The sequence below is a fragment of the Helianthus annuus genome, chromosome 10 (assembly GCF_002127325.2).
Source record: "Helianthus annuus cultivar XRQ/B chromosome 10, HanXRQr2.0-SUNRISE, whole genome shotgun sequence".
NCBI lineage: Eukaryota > Viridiplantae > Streptophyta > Magnoliopsida > Asterales > Asteraceae > Helianthus > Helianthus annuus.
Genome location: NC_035442.2, coordinates 30,890,862 through 30,910,903, shown reverse-complemented (window position 1 = coordinate 30,910,903; position 20,042 = coordinate 30,890,862). Strand labels below are relative to the sequence as shown.

The 20,042-nt window shown below is 40.7% G+C and overlaps 1 protein-coding gene across 1 annotated transcript; it reads right to left on the bottom strand.

Annotated features, from left to right (window-relative positions):
* Positions 1-527: 527 nt before the first annotated feature.
* LOC110884360 (serine/threonine-protein kinase fray2-like) lies at positions 528-3,617 on the bottom strand. The gene is made up of 2 exons (XM_022132065.2): positions 2,969-3,617; positions 528-2,873 (listed from the first exon to the last, which is right to left on the bottom strand). The coding sequence occupies exon 2, from the start codon at positions 2,019-2,021 to the stop codon at positions 1,458-1,460; it is 564 nt and encodes a 187-aa protein (XP_021987757.1). The 5' UTR covers positions 2,022-2,873; positions 2,969-3,617; the 3' UTR covers positions 528-1,457.
* Positions 3,618-20,042: the final 16,425 nt, after the last annotated feature.

The following is a 20,042-nucleotide window of genomic DNA, read 5'->3' as shown; positions in this document are numbered from 1 at the left end:
CTCGGCACCATTGCAACATGTGGTCCAAAGGCAACCGACTTCCAACACCCTGTGTTTTGTTGGGCTAAGATGTGACCCATCCTACGCTGCCAGATATTATAATAAGATCTGACCAACATAGGTGGTTTGAAGAGTGTGCCAGTGTTGTTAGTGTCCTGTGATTGTGACGCCATTCTGGTTGTTTTACAGATACTGAATAATCAACTTTTGTACGTGATTACCCCTTACTCTATTTTTCAACTAAAAACGAACAATCGAAAGTATCGACGAGATTGAGCTGAACTTTTACGTCAAAATGACTGTTAAATCAAATTTTGACTGTCCTCGCTCTGATACCAATTGTTAGGATCTGAGTTTCTTAGATTGTGTTTGTTTAATTAAAGTGAAGATGAAATAGAGATGAATTGCAGAGGAATAAATGAAATAAACTTTTGATAACAAAATCAATGGAAGAAATGTTTAAGTAAACATGTTTAACATCGAATCGAAAGATTGTATTTATTACAATAATCAATTACAATAGCATGCATGCACAAGTCTCCCCATCAGCCTGAGCTCACTAATTGTTCGTACAGAATGACTTAGAAGAAAAGAGCTAACAGAACAGTACATGGTACTGTTCTATTTATAGTACAACACAACCACTGAGCATCTTCGGCTGACGTCACCATGAAAGTGATATCTAACTTCCTAACAAACTACAACCACTGATCTATACAACCACTGATTACTAAACTACTGATTACCTAAGACAATACACAAATAAAACACTGATTCTTCATTCCACTGTTGTAGCCTAAGCACTGATGTTGAGCATCAGTGCTTTCTTCAATAGATGATCAGTCCTTTGAATGAGCAGAGCTTTGGTCTTCAACAGTACTTAGGACACGTCAGTAGATTGAGCTTCAGTCTTTATTCTTCATCAGTGCTTGGCTTGTCAGCAGTTGTGAACAGTAGTACTTGGAATCTATCAGTTGTTAGGGCCACTGTCAAGGGGAAAGACTTGTACAAACACTGCTTTATGATGATCCACTGTTATGAACCAGTTTTGGCTTTATATCATCTGTTCCTTTGTAGGGTTCATTCCCAACACTTTTGCTAAAAACACCAAAAAATAAGTGTAGACCTCTTAAGCATAGATATATGCATACTACATGTTCCAGTAAACAGAATTACACACCACTATTATGACAATAGGTGTATGTAAGTCCAACTAGTTTATGCAATTAGAAGTAGTTCACATGTTTCGAACCCATAGTCTTTGAGGTGTGAACGAGACCGTGACCTTGATCTATTTTCAGATTTGGCTCTTGAGCGATAATGAGATCGACTCTTGTGATAGTCATCATGGACGCTATCTCTATCTCGAACCCCTTTCAACCTCTCATTCCTTTCCCTCTCGTGGTCCCTGTAATGAGATTGATTCCTGTGATAATCGTCATCATTGTCTCTCTACCTCAGCCCCTTTTCAACCTATCACTCCTGTGATAGACATCATCAGTGTCTCTATCTCTTCCCATGTTCCTCCTCTCACTACTTTCACTGTCATGATCCCTATAACGAGATTGATTCCTGTGATAATCGTCATCGTCGTCTCTATCTCGGCCCCGTTTCAACCTCTCACTCTTGTGATATACATCATCAGCGTCTATATCTTTTTCCCTGTTTCTCCTCTCACTCCTTTGCCTGTCATGATCCCTATAACAAGATTGACTCCTGTGATAGTCACCATCGCCTCTATCTCGGCCCCCTTTCAATCTCTCACTCCTGTGATAGACATCATCAGCCTCTTTATCTCTTCCCCTGTTCCTCCTCTCACTCCTTTCCCTGTCATGATCCATATAACGAGATTGACTCCTATGATAGTCATCATCGCCTCTATCGCTGCCCCTTTCATTCTTTTCACTGTCATGATCCCTATAACGAGATCGACTTCGACTCCTTTCTCTTCTCTCACGCGGTTCCCTGTAACGATCCCTGTGCCGATCATGATCTTTGTCTAAGTCCTTTTTTCTGTCCATGTCACAGATATTAGTGTGTGTGTATGAGTAGGTATAGTTTCTATTTACATTCTTGGTGATTGTTCTGTGTTATTATGATAGTGGATGCTTCATACCTGTTATCACTCATGGCATAAATTCGGCAATTTGGTTATATTTTCGAAAAATTTATACAACTCCGGAGATAAGCTCCGATCCGATCATTCTCTTCCTCTTCCGATATTCTTCTCCGATACTATGTTTCTCTTCGGCAGCAACTTCTAGTTCCAATGCTCAATCCACTACCTCATCAATTTAATTCAATGTCAAAACAACGGTTGATCTAGTGGTGGTCGTTACGGTGGTTGTAGTCACAAACTAGCGTTCCATGTGATTTTGGGGGTTTTGGAGAATAAACAGGTCCCGTGTGTCTTCTTTTTCAAAATCCAATCAGATGGAACAACTATCAATCTTATGCCCAAATCCTTAACAAAATCAACAAGGCTAAATAATAGTTTTGGGCTAATAGGTATTAGGCTGAATAGTACTGAATCGGTTTCATGCTTTTGGGCCTACGCACTTTTCCCAGTGTACTAGACACTAATCTACAGCAATATAATTAAGGAAAAATTACAAGTTTTGTCCTTTATCTTAATACCATATATCAGGCGGTGTCCTTTTCAACGAATGTTCGACAAGTTTTGCACTTTACAGAGAATTTTGTTGCACGTTTTGTCCTTTACACACAACTCAGTTAAAAAAGTCCGTTAAGTCTAGTCACGTGATACACACATGAGGGTAAAACAGTCTTTCCTCATTCTCTCTCTACTCCTCTCTTCGTACCACCCCCACCTGCCACAATCATCCACTAGTTTCAACACCCCCACAATAAACCTAAATCAATAAATAAAAACCCACAATGCATTAATCAAAGCCAGAAATCAAACTAAACTAAATCAAATAAAACAAAACAAATGAATCAAAATTACCTCATTGCAAATATCACCACAAATATCATCTGACTTTTTAGAGCAATAATGAGATCCCACTTCAGCCATGGCACAAACTTTATCAGAAATTTTAAACAAAGTACACATCATATGAATCTTGAACACCCAACCAAACAGATCACCCAAATGAATGAATGAAAAAATGAAAGAACTTGTTGACCTCAAGATCTCAAAGATGATAACCCTAGATCGTTGGCCGCAAGAAAAGAAATGAAAAGGATTTGGTTTTTAGATACAAACAAAAAAAAAACCCAAATGGGGGAGAGAGAGGATCATAAGGGATGTGGAAAAAGCTGTGGTGAGGTGTTGTTTCTCTCTCTAGAAGTTAGAAAACCCTGTGTGTGTAAGTTTCTTCTCTGGGTAACGTGCGGCAGCGACAAAGGTGTTTGTGGTTTTTTTCCGGGAAGAAATCAGGAGTGGTGACTCCTATGGGTTCGGATTGGCGAATTTCGGAAGAGTTTAAAGATGTTGGTCATTGTTTCAGGTTTGAGGCGGTGGTTTGGGGTTTTAGGCTTGGTGGTGGATGGTTGCAGGGAGGAGGGACAGTGGTGGATAGGTGGTGGTAGATGGGTGGAGTTGGGTTTTAAGAAAGAGAGAGAGTGTGGGTGTCTAGTTTGAAGAGAGAGAAGGGATAGGGTGGGTGGGTGGGAAGGGGAAAATGGGGTTATGTATTTAATAAAAACTTTATTTGTATATTAGGATGTGAAAATACTAAAATACCCTTATATGGGGTCCACATGACCAAACTTAACAGACTTTTTAACTGAGTTGGGTGTAAAGGACAAAATGTGCAACAAATTTCTCTATAAAGTGCAAAACCTGTCAACATTTGTTGAAAATGACACCGCCTGATATATGGTAGTAAAATAAAGGACAAAACTTGTAGTTTTTCCTATAATTAATAATTCAATAACTCATGAACTCAATTTGACGATTGTCCCACAAAAAATTAAAATTATGTACACTATTTAGAAATGAAAACTATTTAGATTTTGTATGGATATAAATAAGTATACTTGATACCAAGTACTTGTATGTAATAAGTGATAAATGATTTAGCGTGACAGTGGATGGATGACAATTTAAACACTTTCATATTGACTAAAAGCTTAGGTTTTGACCAAAAATAGTAGTTTAGTATTTAAAAAAATACTTTAAATAAAACCTATTTATTTTTGAAGTATTAAGATAAAAAGAGTTTGATATAATAGATGGTTTTATGTATAATTAAAATATTAATAATAACTTTGGTGCCGATATGATGAGATAGACTTATGTCTCTGTGGGCTAACATTATATCGGGTAGTGAGATTTGGGCTGGATTAGTATTGTACTTACTAGTTAGACGGTCAACAACATTTGGACCACCCACTTTTCCATAATACAATTGCAAAGTCCCTATATGAAATCTCTCCTCAAACCCTCGAGTTTTCTAATGATGCACTTGGGAGCCAAGAATAAGGAAAGGTAGTAAGATGGGATATTATATAGGACCGCCTTTGCAAGCATTACTCTTTCCGCAAGGAAAGGTAGTAAGATGGGATATTATATAGGACCGCCTTTGCAAGCATTACTCTTTCCGCAATCGAGAAGGGTTTTAGCTTTCCACGTTGAGAGGTTTTTATTAAGTTTTTCCACCAAGGTTGCCAATGTCTAGCCGTTTTCATATTCGCCCCGATTGGTATCCCAAGATACGTAAACGGAAGGGATCCAACCTCACATTTTAATATCCCGTTTACTTCCTCCTCCTCTGCTCCTATCCCAAACAAATGACATTTTCGATGGTTCACCTAAAGACCGGTAAGAAGATGAAGGCACCTTAGGAATCAGCTCAAGCTAACCACGTTGTGCTTCGACCATTCTCCAATAAAAAGAACATCATCCGCGTAACAATGATAAGACAAAAGAGGCCTGTCATTTGGAAGCTTTAGACCATGGAAGAAACCCAACTCCACCGCCCTTTTCATCAACATATCAAGCATCTCTATAGCCAAAATGAAGAGAAAAGAGGGAGAGGATCGCCTTCGCGTAACCTCCTTTTATAATTGAATTCTCCCATAGAGGAGCCCTCCATAAGCACCGACCCCTTCCCGGAACCGAGACACCCTTTTATCCAATTTATCCAAATATTAGGGAATGTCATAAACTTCATTGTTTTAAAAAGGAATTTCCAATTAAGCGTGTCGTATGCCTTTTCAAAATCAACCTTGAAAATTAAGAGCTTAGTTTTTTTTTTTTTTGCGCAAGATACCGCCTCGCTAACAATTAAAGGGTTGTCCACTATATTTCTACCTCCCACAAAGGCTGATTGAGCCGAAAAAATTAAATCGCCCATACACGGCTTAAGGCGATTTGACATAACCTTGGAAATGATCTTGTATATGGCCCCTATCAAAGAAATAGGTCTATAATCTTTGATATCTCGGGGATCCAATATTTGGAATTAAAGCCACGAACGATGAATTGCAACCCGGGTTGATGATGCTGGTACCATGAAACTCCTCCAAAACATCCAGATTTTTTTGTTTAAATTCCTCCCATTACCTTCTAAAGAACTTCATTGGATAACCGTCCGGGTTGGGTGCCTTATTTCCGTCGAACCCCCGTACCGCCTCTTTTATTTCCGCCAAAGTGAATGGCGCAATGAGCATGTTTTGCTGTTCCAAAGACACCAACGGCAGCCCCAAGTTTTTAGATTCTGGTCTTCATCTTATCGGCTCGAAAATTGTTTTTTGAACCACTTTCTCGGCTCTTCTTTTATCACATGTGGGTCGGTCACCCAGAAAATAAGATGGGTTCGGTGGGGAAATGCTACAAAACCCAAATCAATGGGCGACATTGGTCTTGGGGGGTATTAGAGAATTTAACGTTGCAATGATATCCAAGTGGCGGTGGAGATATAGAGACGACCCGAATCAACTTTGGGTGAAAGTCGTGTCATCTATTCATGCTACAAAAAAACGTAACAAGGGAGTTAACAAGGAACACCATACAATGGGGGGCGGGAATGGATTAACGACCCTCATTCTTTCAGCGAATGGGAGGTGAAAAATCTAATGAGGAGGTTAGAGCATGTCACCCTTAAAAAATATTCTGATGTGTGGAAATGGGAGAATGACATGGGGGTCAACTTCTCTGTTAAAGGGAATTGGAAAAAAATAAGCGCAGCCAATGAAGAAGACTTCCAGTTTGTTTGGAATATTTGAGCCCCATTAAAATGCAACTACCTAATGTGGAGAGCTTTAAAAAATAGAGTGGCTTCAAAAATGGGTCTTTCTTATAGGGGTGTGTGTTTCGGATACACACTATGAAAGATGTGGATATGAAGTCGAAACTGTGGAGCATATTTTCGTAACATGCCTCTTTGCTCGAAGTATATGGTGGAAATTTTTTGATTGGGTTAGAATTCTAATGCCCAGTACAATAAACTCCCTCAAAGAGATTATAAAAATTATTCAGGTAAGTCCGGGTTCACAGCGATGGAAAAAGATCGTTTATACTACAGCTCTTGCTACGGTTTGGAGTATTTTGGGCTGCGAGAAACGCAAAGGTTTTCGAGGGGAGATTCATACCGGTTAGGAGAATGATCGAGACTATAAAAGAAGACGCCTTTATAAATGGAAAGAAGAAAAATTATGAGTGTATTCTAGCAATTAACCCATCTTAACTATAACAATCGGTTCATGTGTCATTTTATAATACTTTGACGGATGGGCAAAGGTGAAGCTATTGGTATTACAGGGTTCTTATGGTGCATCTTCATGGAAAACATTTAGTGATTACAGATTATGCGTCGGTCAAATATAGAATATGTAAGAACATATTATTCGAGTTGTAATATATTCAAGGAATCGCCTACACAAAATATTTAAAGTTCCATAATTACAAAAGAGTTCAAAAAACTCACAGATAGCATATTGCATACCATATATGCATATATGTCTTGTAGTTGAGAAATGCGTTGACTTATGTTTGAGTTTTGGAGCCTTTATGTCTTTAATGTTTGTGGCCGATCTTTGACAATCTCCCATGTGCATCAAATCAAACCCCATTTTTAGTTTTAAGATGTTAAAACCGCAAACCATAAAATAAAATAAAATAAAATAAAACTCAAAGGAAAAGTGAAGGCATTCCAATAAACACCTAGTAGTCAATAATTTCTCATGCAGTTCTGACCCCTACCACCAGTGGCGGCACCACCATCTTCATCCATTTTTCAGCATATTAACCAACATTTGTACAACACTAAAACTTATTTTCCAGCAACATTTCAACAATATTAAAATTTATTACCTGGCTGGTCAATCAACATGTGGGATTAACAATTTTATATGCATCTTCTAATGTTCGTCTTCGAATTGCATAATAACTAAAACCTGAATGTGAGCTGTGAAATCTGAAAGAGCAGCTATGAAATCTAAAAGATAGATTTTACGATAGATAATAAGTTGTGTAGGTTGGGTCATGGATTGAATAAGATCTTTGAATCCAGTTGTTTGAGGTTGTGGTTCTAAACTTTAGGGTGCAGTTGATGCAAATAAGCTAGCAAATACCTTATGGTACTCTTTTTTTAAGCACGCTGAGTAGCAGTTGCGTAGGAAAACATAAACTACTTTTTTCCATATAAACACAGCAAGAATTGTTAAATATAATTTTTTTTGGATAAATTGTAACACGGGAAATAGGGTTGAATCAAGTGAACCACCAACTGGTGACGCTGGAGTGAGCACTAGAGTTGTATGTAACCCATCTCCACCATATGCCTTTTTTTCTTCACAACAAAGTCAACCCCACTACTAGGGGTGGCAACGGATCCTGAACCACCCTCATGAAGTGACCAAAACATTAAACTGTAACAGCATATAAGGATTACCTCGGTTTGAAATTATTTCTCCCCTTGTATAAAATCGGAAGCAAGAGCTTTTACAGCAATTAGAAACTTTATTACGGGGTAGTGGTGGTCATCACTCAGTTATCACTCACAACATCCAATCAAGTTCTGCCATCTCATCAACCATTATTCTATCACTCACAACCTTTTTTAGTGGAAATGGCCATCACTTGTGATGGAATTCCATTACTCACAACCTTTTTTTATTTTTTTTTTAAATTATAAATTAACAATAAAACACTAAAATTATAAATTTCATTTAAATTAAAACATACTAGTTCAATTAAACATACTAGAAATATTTTAGACTACAATTTAAAAAAACATACATAAAGAAACTCTACTCCTAGTCCGAATTAGGAAATTCCAAACCTAAAGAACCTACTAGTTCGATTAAATCGTATCTCAAACGAAAGTGAGTTTCTTCATCAAGCAACTCTTGTTGGATATTTTCGGGAACATGAACTTGTGTAGGAGGATCCGGCACCAAATATGGAGATATTGAACGTCCGTCTTGTTTGATTAACATATTGTGCAATATGATACATGCATATACTATGCTATGTATTGATTTCTTATTCATCGCACGAACCGGTCGGCTTAGTATGCCACATCTACCCTTTAAAACAACAAAAACCCTCTCAACATCTTTTCTTGCCGATTCTTGCAACTTTTTTAACGCCTTTTCTTTAGCCTCGACAGGAAAGGAAGGAGCTTTCGCAAAAACAGACCATGATGGGTAGATACCATCCACAAGAAGAAAGCCTCGTCTGTAATATCGTCCATTAACAAAGAATGGACAGAAGGGTGCGGTACCATCCGTTACGGTTTGGAACAACGGTGACGTGTACTAAACATTGATGTTGTTGTTTGAACCTGGAACACCAAAATATGAATGCCAAAACCATAAATCATTCGACGCCACAACTTCAAGTATGATGGTTGGTCTTTTGACGTCACCCCTAACATACGCCCCTTACATTAAACAGCCTAAAATGATGAGGTTTCGAGTCAGGTCTCGACTGAGTTATGAGATCTCGAGTCAGTTATGAGGTCTCGAGTCGCAACCTTGTTGTCTCGAGTTGGAACCATGGTCTCGACTACTATATCTTATGAGATCTCGAGTCATGATGAGGTCTCGAGTCGCAACCACGGTCTCGAGTCGCAACCTTATGGTCTCGAGTCGAGAACTTATGGTCTCGAGTCGAGACCTTTGTCTCGAGTTGTAAACTTTTGAGCCCTTATGATTTCGAGTCGAGACCTTATAGTCTCGAGTCGAGATCTGTTGGTCTCGAGTTGTGAAGGTTTAAGGACCTGATGATTTCGAGTCGAGACCTTATGGTCTCGAGTCGCGACCTTATGGTCTCGAATCGAGACTGATGGTCTCGAGTCGTAATATGATGATCTCGAACCCACTGTTGATAGCTGTTTATTGTGATAATAACTGAAAACTCGAATTCTAAGGGATTTTGTGATAGTGTTTCCTGTTTTATGATGATCTAATTTTATCAAAAATATTTCGAAAATTATAACTGTATATCTTTTAACAGTTTTCGAATAAACTTAAAAGATAAAATTGGATCAAACATGGAAAAACACTTATCAATCCTAATTACATTCCAAAACATAACGGAATTTTTCGAATTTTCCTAAGAACATGATGAACCCTAAAAAAATAAAGCATGAATTCTGGAACCCGAAACCTGAATTTTAATAGTTTCTAAACAGATTTCGGTCAAAACATAACCCAATTGAATTCGAGTGAACATATAATTAATCCTTTTTCCGAAAACAGTGATCTCGAGTCGTCCTTTATGACTCGAAACTGGCTGTTAGTTTTATTAAGTTATCAAAATTCCGTTTTCCAGATTTCTATCCCAGAATTGATGGATACAAAAACAGAACTGACTAATCAACATATGCTCTGATACCACATGTTGGTTCAGTTCTGTTTAAACATAATGGAAAACATGAAAACATACCTGTCACCGCAGACAGTGCAGTGGAGAATCCAGTGAGAGAAGACGACATATAGTTCGACATCTTTGTCAAGGTGATCTGGTTCCTCCTTAGGGTGCTGACTGATGATGGTAACTGATTAAACCGAAAAGGGTATCGGCTATGGAGATGGAGGTCGAATGTGATGTTATGCTTATGGGGTATCTCTAATCGTGTAACTGTCTAACCCCTTAACCTCCACATAAGTCTCCTTATATAAGCACCCAGGAGGAAACCTAATTATTTAATAAGGGTAATATGGTCCATCAACAATTACCAACTAATTATCTTAATAGGTTATTGTATATTTTGATCTATTTTATGTAAATGATTATAATGACTATAGATTAAATATTAATACATAATATATTTAATCTTACATATGAAGTGAAAGCTACATGTTACCAATTTCCCTAAGACTGTAAAATGTGAATCGACTGCTATTTACATCAATTGCATCATTTGAACATCATTTATTTTCTATTTGACTCTAATAAAAGCCCCGGTGGCATAATAACTCTTTTAGTATAATATATATAGAGAGAGGCCGGTTATTGTACAAATTGTCTTAACGTACGCTGCGTACGAGATGCAGTATCAACATGCGATTTTTTTTAACATGCGATTTTGGTTTTTTCAGCAACATACGATTTTTTTTAACATGCGAAATTATTATTTATTTTAATATAAGAATTTTTTTTAACATGCGATCTTTGGTTTTTTTTTTAACATGTGAGATTTCCTTTCTGGGGTTCTGGCACGTGCGCGACTACACATATTTTTACAATGAAATTACACACGATTTGGTTTTAAATTTATAAAAGTGATTATTACTTTTACATCAAAACACACACGAAAGAGGCAAGTGTACCCCGTCATATATGTAGTAAAGTATCGGTAAGAACCAAGTATCGATCCAAGGAAATGGGCGGAGAAATAATACTAGACCTTTGCCACTAAATTACGGGTAAAAACATAAGTTGTTTTGGTTTTAATTAATCTAAAGTAAGCATAAACAAATACTTATAAAACATAATAAATTATATATAAATAGCCTTGCTTAATATACAACCAAAGCATGTCAACTAAGTCAGTTTTGACACTAGAAGCATTCGGTCAATTTTCCATTTTGAGACAATTAGTATCCCTTTCGGGAATCCTAACATGACAATCATTCGGAAAGTTAAAACGATAAACACACTTTAACCACCTAAAATTGTTCTTTTAACGTGCAATTGATAAATGTCTATGAAAATCTCTTAAAAATAAGTTAGTCATCCGTTAGGAGTTTTCTACCCTCACTTAATCAAGGAAAGCAACACCGATAAACACAATGCAACCACCGAGACAAGCATAAACTAGATTAAATCACAACCGAGTTCATTTTACAAATCTTGCTCATAAATTCACCAAGATAGCAATTTTGGCCGAAACTACTAACTAAGCTACCAAATCATGGCAAGAATTCATAACAACACCATCTAACCCGTTAGAGTCCTTCCGTGAGGGCAAGCTTTCTTGATTAACAATAATTACATTTTATTAAACCACTAACCCGTTAGAGTATCATGGTGCCCACATTTTAACCAAGTTAAGCTAGTTAACCAAATTAAAAGTTTACTAATACATGATTAAATAAGCTTCATTTTTCAACTATCTTACCTAACCAAGCACCAATCATCCAACACAATTACTTATAATCAAGAAATCAATATCAATAACAAGGTTGCAAACTAATCATCAAAGATAATCATAGAAAACACTTCCAAATTTCATTACAAACATAGATTAACATACTAATGGTTATAATCAAGCAAGGGATTGTTGTGTTTTTGCCCAAAGGCTACAATAATACATAAACATTAACCTAAATGCTTGAAAGATTAACAAAAACATGGAAAGATTAGAAAACCCAACCATAAACAAGCACAAGATTAAGAATCCGGATAGTAAATGAGCAAAACCGGGCAATGTGGCTTGAATCCGGGTGACTGCAGGAGCCTTCGGAGCCTCAAAATCGCCTGCAAAGCTCTCCAAAATTCCACAGTTATCAACAGAATGTTTCTATTATGTTTTTATGCTTTTTCGCTGTCGCACGGTCGTTCTCCCTGTGGCACGACCGTGCACTTTAAGCAATTATTGGTGGTGGTCCACCATACTGCATGACATCAGCAGATCGTTGACCAGATTCGATATCGCACGACCGTTCTCCATATGGCACGGTCGTTCTATGCCGGGTTGTTGTTGCACGACTGGTCGCACTGGTCGTTCAGTTCCGAGGTTGGCTTGGTCATCGGAGATGCACGGGGTGCATGATATGGAACGACCGTGCATTCCCGGGTTGGCCTTCAATTCGGAGTTGCACCCTCGTTCACTACCGGGGTCTTCATGAATCATCGGAGACGCACGGTCGTGCATCACGTCGCACGACCGTTCCACACGCCCAGGTCAGTTTTCTAACAGAAGTTTCGCAGCTTCGTCGTTTTATCCGGAAAGTCCTCGTTTTCGCTATCATCTTGTCTGGTATGCTGTTTTAGGCCTGTAAACAAAAATGTAGATAATTAAGTATCCGAATGACGGTTTTACGGCCGAAAACGCATAAAATAGGGGTAAAACAGGGGACTAAAATATGTGTAAATTAGCGAATATCAAATCTCCCCACACTTGAACCTTGCTTGTCCTCAAGCAAGCTGAACTAAAAAGCAATAAAAGACATAAACAAACAAGAACGATAATTTACACACTATTTTATTGAAAACTACTATAAACGGTTAGCCGGTTTGTCGAAAGACAACATCAAAAGACTCAAACCCAACAAGCATATGAAATTATAATAGCGACAACCAAAAAGCCGTGACTTCACATTTAATTGACTCAACATGTTAATCTTCACACGACTCACAATATTCACACACACTCGGTTTTATTTATGAAACATACATAAAATGTGTATGTGCAAACACTCAATGCCTCGTCAATGAAATATGCAATATCATAAGCTTGTCATAAGATCTCGTCTCCACCAACTAACATGCAAATAAGTGTAAATCAAGAGGTCTTTACAGGTTGTAGCGTTAGGCTTGGGCGAAGGGTATGGAAGTAGACATATAAAGTGGCGAAAATGGTTAAAACTCGGTAGTAGCGTTTAACTAGCAACAAAGTATACAACTATACATACAAATGCCTTAAAAAGGCGACTATTGCGCAATCGAGCTTATCGACGAAATTTTAACATTTAAGCATTCAAAATTGCTCGATTTTTATCAACTTTACCCTATTTTAGGGTGTTTTATTTTCTGTTGTTTTTTTTAATCATACTAATTAAACAATAAACTGAAACAAACGCTAGTTAAACGATTATTTTGCCCGAGTTTCAACACTAAAAAGGGTCTAAAACTTAAAAAGGCTAAATTTGGCTAAGTGGGCGATAATGTGGGTAAACAAAGGTAAACGGGAAGGCTCGACAGGGTTAATCCTAAAGGGTAATATAAGGTGAACGGGGAGCACAACACAAAGAACAAGGTTTACAACAAAGGGGTAATCTAAGTGCCTCTATCACTTTTACACAAATCCACAAGTTCATGGTCTTAACAAGCATACTAGTGACAAATTCTAAATTACACATAACATCCGGCTCACTCCTATATCCGAAATGAACAAATATATAACAATAGGCTCAAATATGCTCACGTAACGGATGGAATGGGTAAAAGTGTGAAAACTATCATGTAAGTCTTTCTTTGTTTGTCACGCTTTCCAGTTTCCTTTTTCAAAAATATTTTGCTTGTCGAGTTTTTATCAAGTCCGAAGCTTTCTAAAACACAACCAACCGGTTTATTTATTAAAATATAAACAAAATATAGGTATTTTTGAATGATTTTTCTGATTTTCTGATTTTTTTTTTCATTATTGAGGACAAACAAAGTTAACCCCCTCCCCACACTTGAACTTCGCATTGTCCCCAATGCGAGACCCGACATATAGAGAAAAGGATAACAATACTCCCCTCAAGATGATGTTGATGCAACGAAACTTCCGAAGCTGTATCTGTCACGTGCTCCGGTCCAAAATCCAATAGCCCACAATCTGCAAGTATGTCATATGTGCACCAAAATAGAACAGAAACAGAAAAAATCACAAATCAACCATAATATACATAAATACTATCAATCCAAACAAAGACATAACGTAAAGTAAAATGTTTTGAAAATAAAATACAATCCTATGGTGTTTGAAATACTAAGCAAAAAGAACACCCGAAATGACAAGTACTGAAATAATAAAAACAACTAACGAACATCACCACCATCTCCTATTCGTCATCACCATCATCGTCTCTCGTGAAGGATGGGCCTGCATCACCATAACCAGGCGGGTTCCATGGTGGGAACTGTGGAGGGTGCTGAAAGTAGTCGGGATATGCATGGTGCATTTCTCCGAATAGGTATGAAAATCCGGCACTCACCCCCTGGTATAAGCTCTCCTGGCTATGCCTAAGCTGATCCTGAGTGGCCCTGAGCTGATCCTGACTAGCCCGGATCTGGTCCTGGTTAGTCCTAATCTGGTCGATATACATACCATGCTGTTCCTGCGTAACACGCATCTGCTGGATCTGCTGATAAAACTCAGGCCAATCCTGATGCTGGTGGTACTCATGGTGCTGCGGCTCATGTGGCGGTGTCTGGTGTGGTGGTGTGTGTGGCTGGTGCTGCTGAATCACATGCTGCTCCTGCATCTCTACATCCTCTTCGTCTGCTGGAAGTGGGGGCAACGGGTCCCAGACCTCGTTGTTGAGCCCCCTCAACCTATCCCCCCTATCTAACTCTACAATCACCCCCATGGCCTTGAGTGACCTGATGTCGACATGAACCCCCTCGGTTATCAGAGTGAGACCCTGAAGCACCTCCTCAATCATACAGTGTTCGTTGTACGCTATTTCGGTCACATACTGACCGCCATGTATCTGACTGCTCAGAGTTCGCCCTGAGCACTTGACGAAGTATTCAGCCATTCGCGCAGCTAGGTTGATAGGTGCTTTCTCTACCAACGCATATAGAAAGATCAAATCTGGTGTTGGACAGTTACCAAGACTGTCCATGCGACCGCATATTGTATGGCTAAACACATGGTGCATCACTCGCACCAGAGGGTCTCTGAGTCGCGAAGCCTTCGACATCCTCGGGTTGTAGGGGTCCCCAACAGCATTTGCAGCCCAAAATGCATCCCGTGCTGCATCAGAAGGGAAGGTGAACTGCTCTGTGAAGACATTGGGATCATCCATATCTTCCCTAGTATAAATCCCGAGCCTTCTACCCAAACGACCAACCGACCACCTATGCCATCGACCACATAACCTGAAAGCTATCCGCTCCTTGTGGCGGAATTTGGGTCGTCGAGCAGCAACCGGCTTTTCGTATGCATAAGATGCGAAGAACTCTATGGTCAGCTCCAGGTAAACGGGTCGGTTACAACCGACCAGATTTGTAATTGGGCGACTCATCATGTTTTCTAGTCGGTCATACTGATTGAGTTCCTGCATGACCTCCCAATCCAACCATCGGGGGACTCCGAACTGCCCCCGTCGTGCCCATAATGCGTCACGTTTCGGAATGCACAAAGCCTCACGCTCATCGTTGGGATCGAATTGAAGGAAAGGATGGTTCATCTGTATGAGAAATGTCATTAGAGAGATGGAAACATAAAAATTTTGAATCAAAAACAGCTGAGCAGCCACTTATGAAGAAGCTGTAAATCTGATCTGGGCATATGACACGGTCGTGCGATGAGATGCACGGTCGTGCGTCGCCGATGACATGCACCATCTGCCCAGAGATGTCGGAACTGCACGGCGTGCGACCAACGGCACAACCGTGCAATACCGGACAACAAGCTGACATCGTGAATCATCCGGAATGGCACGACCGTTCCATCCAAGGAACGACCGTGCAACATGTGACCTGCAGATTTCAAACCCCTGAACTTTGAATAGCCTGATTTTCCCAAAATCAACAACTTTTTTGTACAAACAGGGGTCGGAAACTCAACCGGGTGTTCACGATAAGCAAGATTCAAACATGGGTTAGGGTTTCGATTTGTTTAGGAAGAGAACCCTAATAAATTCCTTGAAGAATCGGAGGAAATCTAACCTAGAAAGCAAGGAAACAAGAAATCTACAACCAGGAACGTACCGTGCGAAGAAGGGTGTGAGATCGTGCGAAAAATCGTGCGATTCGACGAAGTATCGCTCTGGAACGGCCTGGTGCTGGTAGGGTTTCGTGAGTTGTGAATGGGGGCTGCAGATGAGGGTATTTATAGTGCCAAATGACAAAACTGCCCTCAGCCTGACGCACGGTTGTTCGACCTTTGGCACGGTCGTGCGTCACCGACATCGTTCAAGCCCATTCATTTTTCTCGGTGATGCACCGAGGGTGGGATCCACCGTGCCGGCAGCTCAGGAACGCACGGTCGTGCGAATCCTGGCACGGTCGTGCATCAGCTGCAGATCAGAATTTTCTGCAGAAGCCATTTCCAGCAACTGTTTTGGCCGTTTTTCGCCATTTTTTCAACACGCCTACTGTTTTAACAATATTGCAACATAGATCCTTCGCTCGGCACGAATAGAAACTGTACAAACTAAAGGAAACTACCTAACTAACCTAAATTACGCTAAAACTACAAAAACACAAAAAAGGACAATTTTACCCTTATAGCGCCAAAGACGCTCTTGCTACATTTTTGTCGGCGAGTCAGTAGCGTAGACTCATGCTAAATTTTTGTCGACGAGTCGATAGCAGGACTCCAAGCTAAAACTAGAAAAATAAATCCTAAAATGACGATACTACCCCTAAAGAGCAAAATACGCTCTTGCTGCATTTTTGGTCCACGAGTCAGCAGCGTAGACTCTCTTCTCCCCACACTTATGATGTGTGCGGGGTTTGGAGTTCAATGACCTCCATCACCGACTCTGTCGGCCCGGCAACATATAACTTCAAGCGGTGCCCATTTACTTTGAAAATAACGCCGTCCGCGTTCTCTATTGCAACAGTCCCATACAGAAATACCTCTTTAACCGTGTATGGGCCTGTCCAACGTGAATGAAGCTTCCCGGGAAATAAGCGCAACCGTGAGTTGTAAAGAAGAACAAGATCGCCCGCTTGGAATTCTTTGTGGTCCTTCAAGCGTTTATCGTGCAATCTCTTCGTGCGCTCTTTGTACAACACGGAGCTTTCATAAGCGCGTTGTCGCAACTCTTCTAGTTCATGAATCTGGAGAAACCGGGCTTCACCTCCGGTTTTTAGGTCCATATTTGCGGTTTTTAGAGCCTACATCGCTTTATGCTCCAACTCAACCGGTAAATGGCATGCCTTTCCGTACACAAGCCTAAAGGGAGTAGTCCCAATAGGCGTCTTGTAAGCCGTACGGAAAGCCCACAACGCTTCATCAAGCTTATCCGACCAATCCTTGCGGTTTGCACCTACCGACCGCTCAAGGATTCTTTTCAGCCCCCGGTTCGTGACTTCCACCTGCCCGCTTGTCTGTGGATGATAGGGCGTGGATAGACGGTGATGCACACCGTAACGGGACAAAGCTCTCTCGAGCTGAGTATTGCAAAAATGCGTCCCTCTGTCACTGATAAGCGCTTTCGGAGCGCCGAACCGGGCAAATAAGCTTTTCAAAAATCTCACGACCACCCTGGCATCATTGGTGGGTAAGGCTTGTGCCTCCGCCCACTTCGATACATAGTCAACCGCGACTAGTATGTACTTATTACCTCGTGAGGGGGGAAATGGTCCCATGAAGTCTATCCCCCAGATATCAAAGACTTCACAAACTTGAATCTAGTTCTGGGGCATTTCATCATGTGCCGATATATTTGTCGCCCTCTGGCAAGCATCGCACGCTCTAACCCAACTCTGCGCATCACGAAATATATTCGGCCAATAAAACCCGGAATCCAACACCTTCTTGGCGGTAAAGTTGGCTCCATGGTGGCCTCCGGTAGGTCCCTCGTGACAATGGCGCAGAATATCGGTCGCCTCCTTCCCTGAAACACATCTCCTGATTACCTGACCAGCACCTACCCGAAACAAGTAAGGGTCATCCCAAATGTAGTGCTTGACATCCGAAAAGAATTTCCTCTTTTGCTGGTGAGTCAACCCTTTAATCAGAATCCCGCAAGCAAGGTAGTTTGCAAGGTCAGCGAACCATGGCGACTCATCGCATATCTCAACACTCATCAAAGACTCGTGTGGGAAGTTGTCATTTATGGAATCCCAACGCGCGTCCACGATGTCTCCATGCTCTAACCGAGACAGATGGTCAGCCGCTACATTCAACGCACCCTTTTTATCTTGAATTTCAAAATCAAACTCATGCAGCAACAAGATCCACCTGATCAGACGCGGTTTGGCGTCCTGTTTGCTGAAGAGATATCGGATGGCAGCGTGATCAGTATATACAACGGTTTTCGAAAGCACCAAGTACGATCTAAATTTGTCAAATGCGAAAACGACCGCCAAGAGCTCTTTTTCTGTCGTGGTATAATGCTCCTGAGCGTCGTGAAGAGTTTTGCTCGCATAATAGATTGGGTGAAAGTGCTTTTCTCTCTTTTGGCCAAGAACGGCCCCTATAGCGTAATCACTCGCGTCGCACATAATCTCAAACGGCAGACTCCAGTCGGGTGCAACTAAAATAGGGGCCTCAATCAACTTTTGCTTGAGAAGGTCAAAGGCTCTCGAGCAATCATCTCCAAATATGAACGGAGCGTCTTTCTCCAACAAACGGGTCATGGGTCTGGCGATTTTTGAAAAATCTTTGATGAATCGCCGATAGAACCCGACATGACCGAGAAAGCTCCGTATAGCTCTAACAGAGGTGGAGGGCGGAAGTCGGGAAATAATGTCGACTTTAGCTGGATCGACTTCCATGCCCGCGTGAGAAATTTTGTGTCCCAGAACTATGCCCTCCGTCACCATGAAGTGGCATTTTTCCCAGTTCAGGACCAAATTCGTCTCCTCACACCTCTTCAACATCTTTCTCAAATTTTCCAAGCAGTGATCGAAGGAATCCCCAAATACCGAAAAATCATCCATGAAAACATCCATGGAATCCTCGATCATGTCATGGAAAATTGCAACCATGCATCTCTGGAAGGTCGCTGGTGCATTACACAACCCGAAAGGCATCCGCCGGTAGGCGCACGTGCCGAAGGGGCAGGTAAAGGTAGTCTTCTCCTGATCCTCAGGAGCGATAGGGATCTGAAAGTACCCAGAGAACCCGTCTAGGAAACAGTAATACAACTTCCCCGACAGACGTTCCAACATCTGGTCGATGAATGGAAGCGGGAAGTGATCCTTGCGAGTAGCATCATTGAGTTTGCGGTAGTCAATGCCAACTCGCCACCCAGTGACGGTACAGGTAGGAATTAGTTCATTCCTATCATTCGAGACTACAGTCATACCACCTTTCTTAGGTACGACCTGCACTGGACTCACCCACACAGAGTCCGAAATAGGATAAATCATGCCGGCATCCAACAACTTAATCACCTCCTTCTTCACCACGTCCTGCATATTTGGATTTAAACGCCTCTGATGCTGTGCACATGGTTTATACTCGTCTTCCATCAGAATCTTGTGAGTACAAAAAGAAGGATTGATGCCCTTGATATCCATGATTTTCCATGCAATGGCTCTCTTATGAAGTCTCAGAACCTCGAGAAGCTGATTTTTCTCATTCTTTTCCAATGATGCCGAAATTATGACCGGTAAGCGACGCTCCACGTCAAGAAATGCATACTCGAGATGTGGCGGGAGTTCTTTCAACTCCAAAGGCGTCGGATCTTCAACCGAAGGCTTTGCTTCCTCCTCTTTTACATGGCCAATTTCTAGAAACCTCTCTGGGCTCTGGGAACCATCGTCACCAATCTGATAGACTGGCTGCTCGAAATCGTGGCCCTCCTGCGTAATGCCAATCAGGTCCCCACACGACAGACGTGTGTCCGAATCAATCTCGTCAACAGTTCCTTGAAAATGAGAGCACACACATGCGTCGACAATGTCGACATAGTAAAGCATGTCATCGTGACTTTGCGGATGCTGCATTGATCTTTTAATATCAAATGTCACGTGCTCGTCATTTACTCGGAGCGTGATTTGGCCAGCT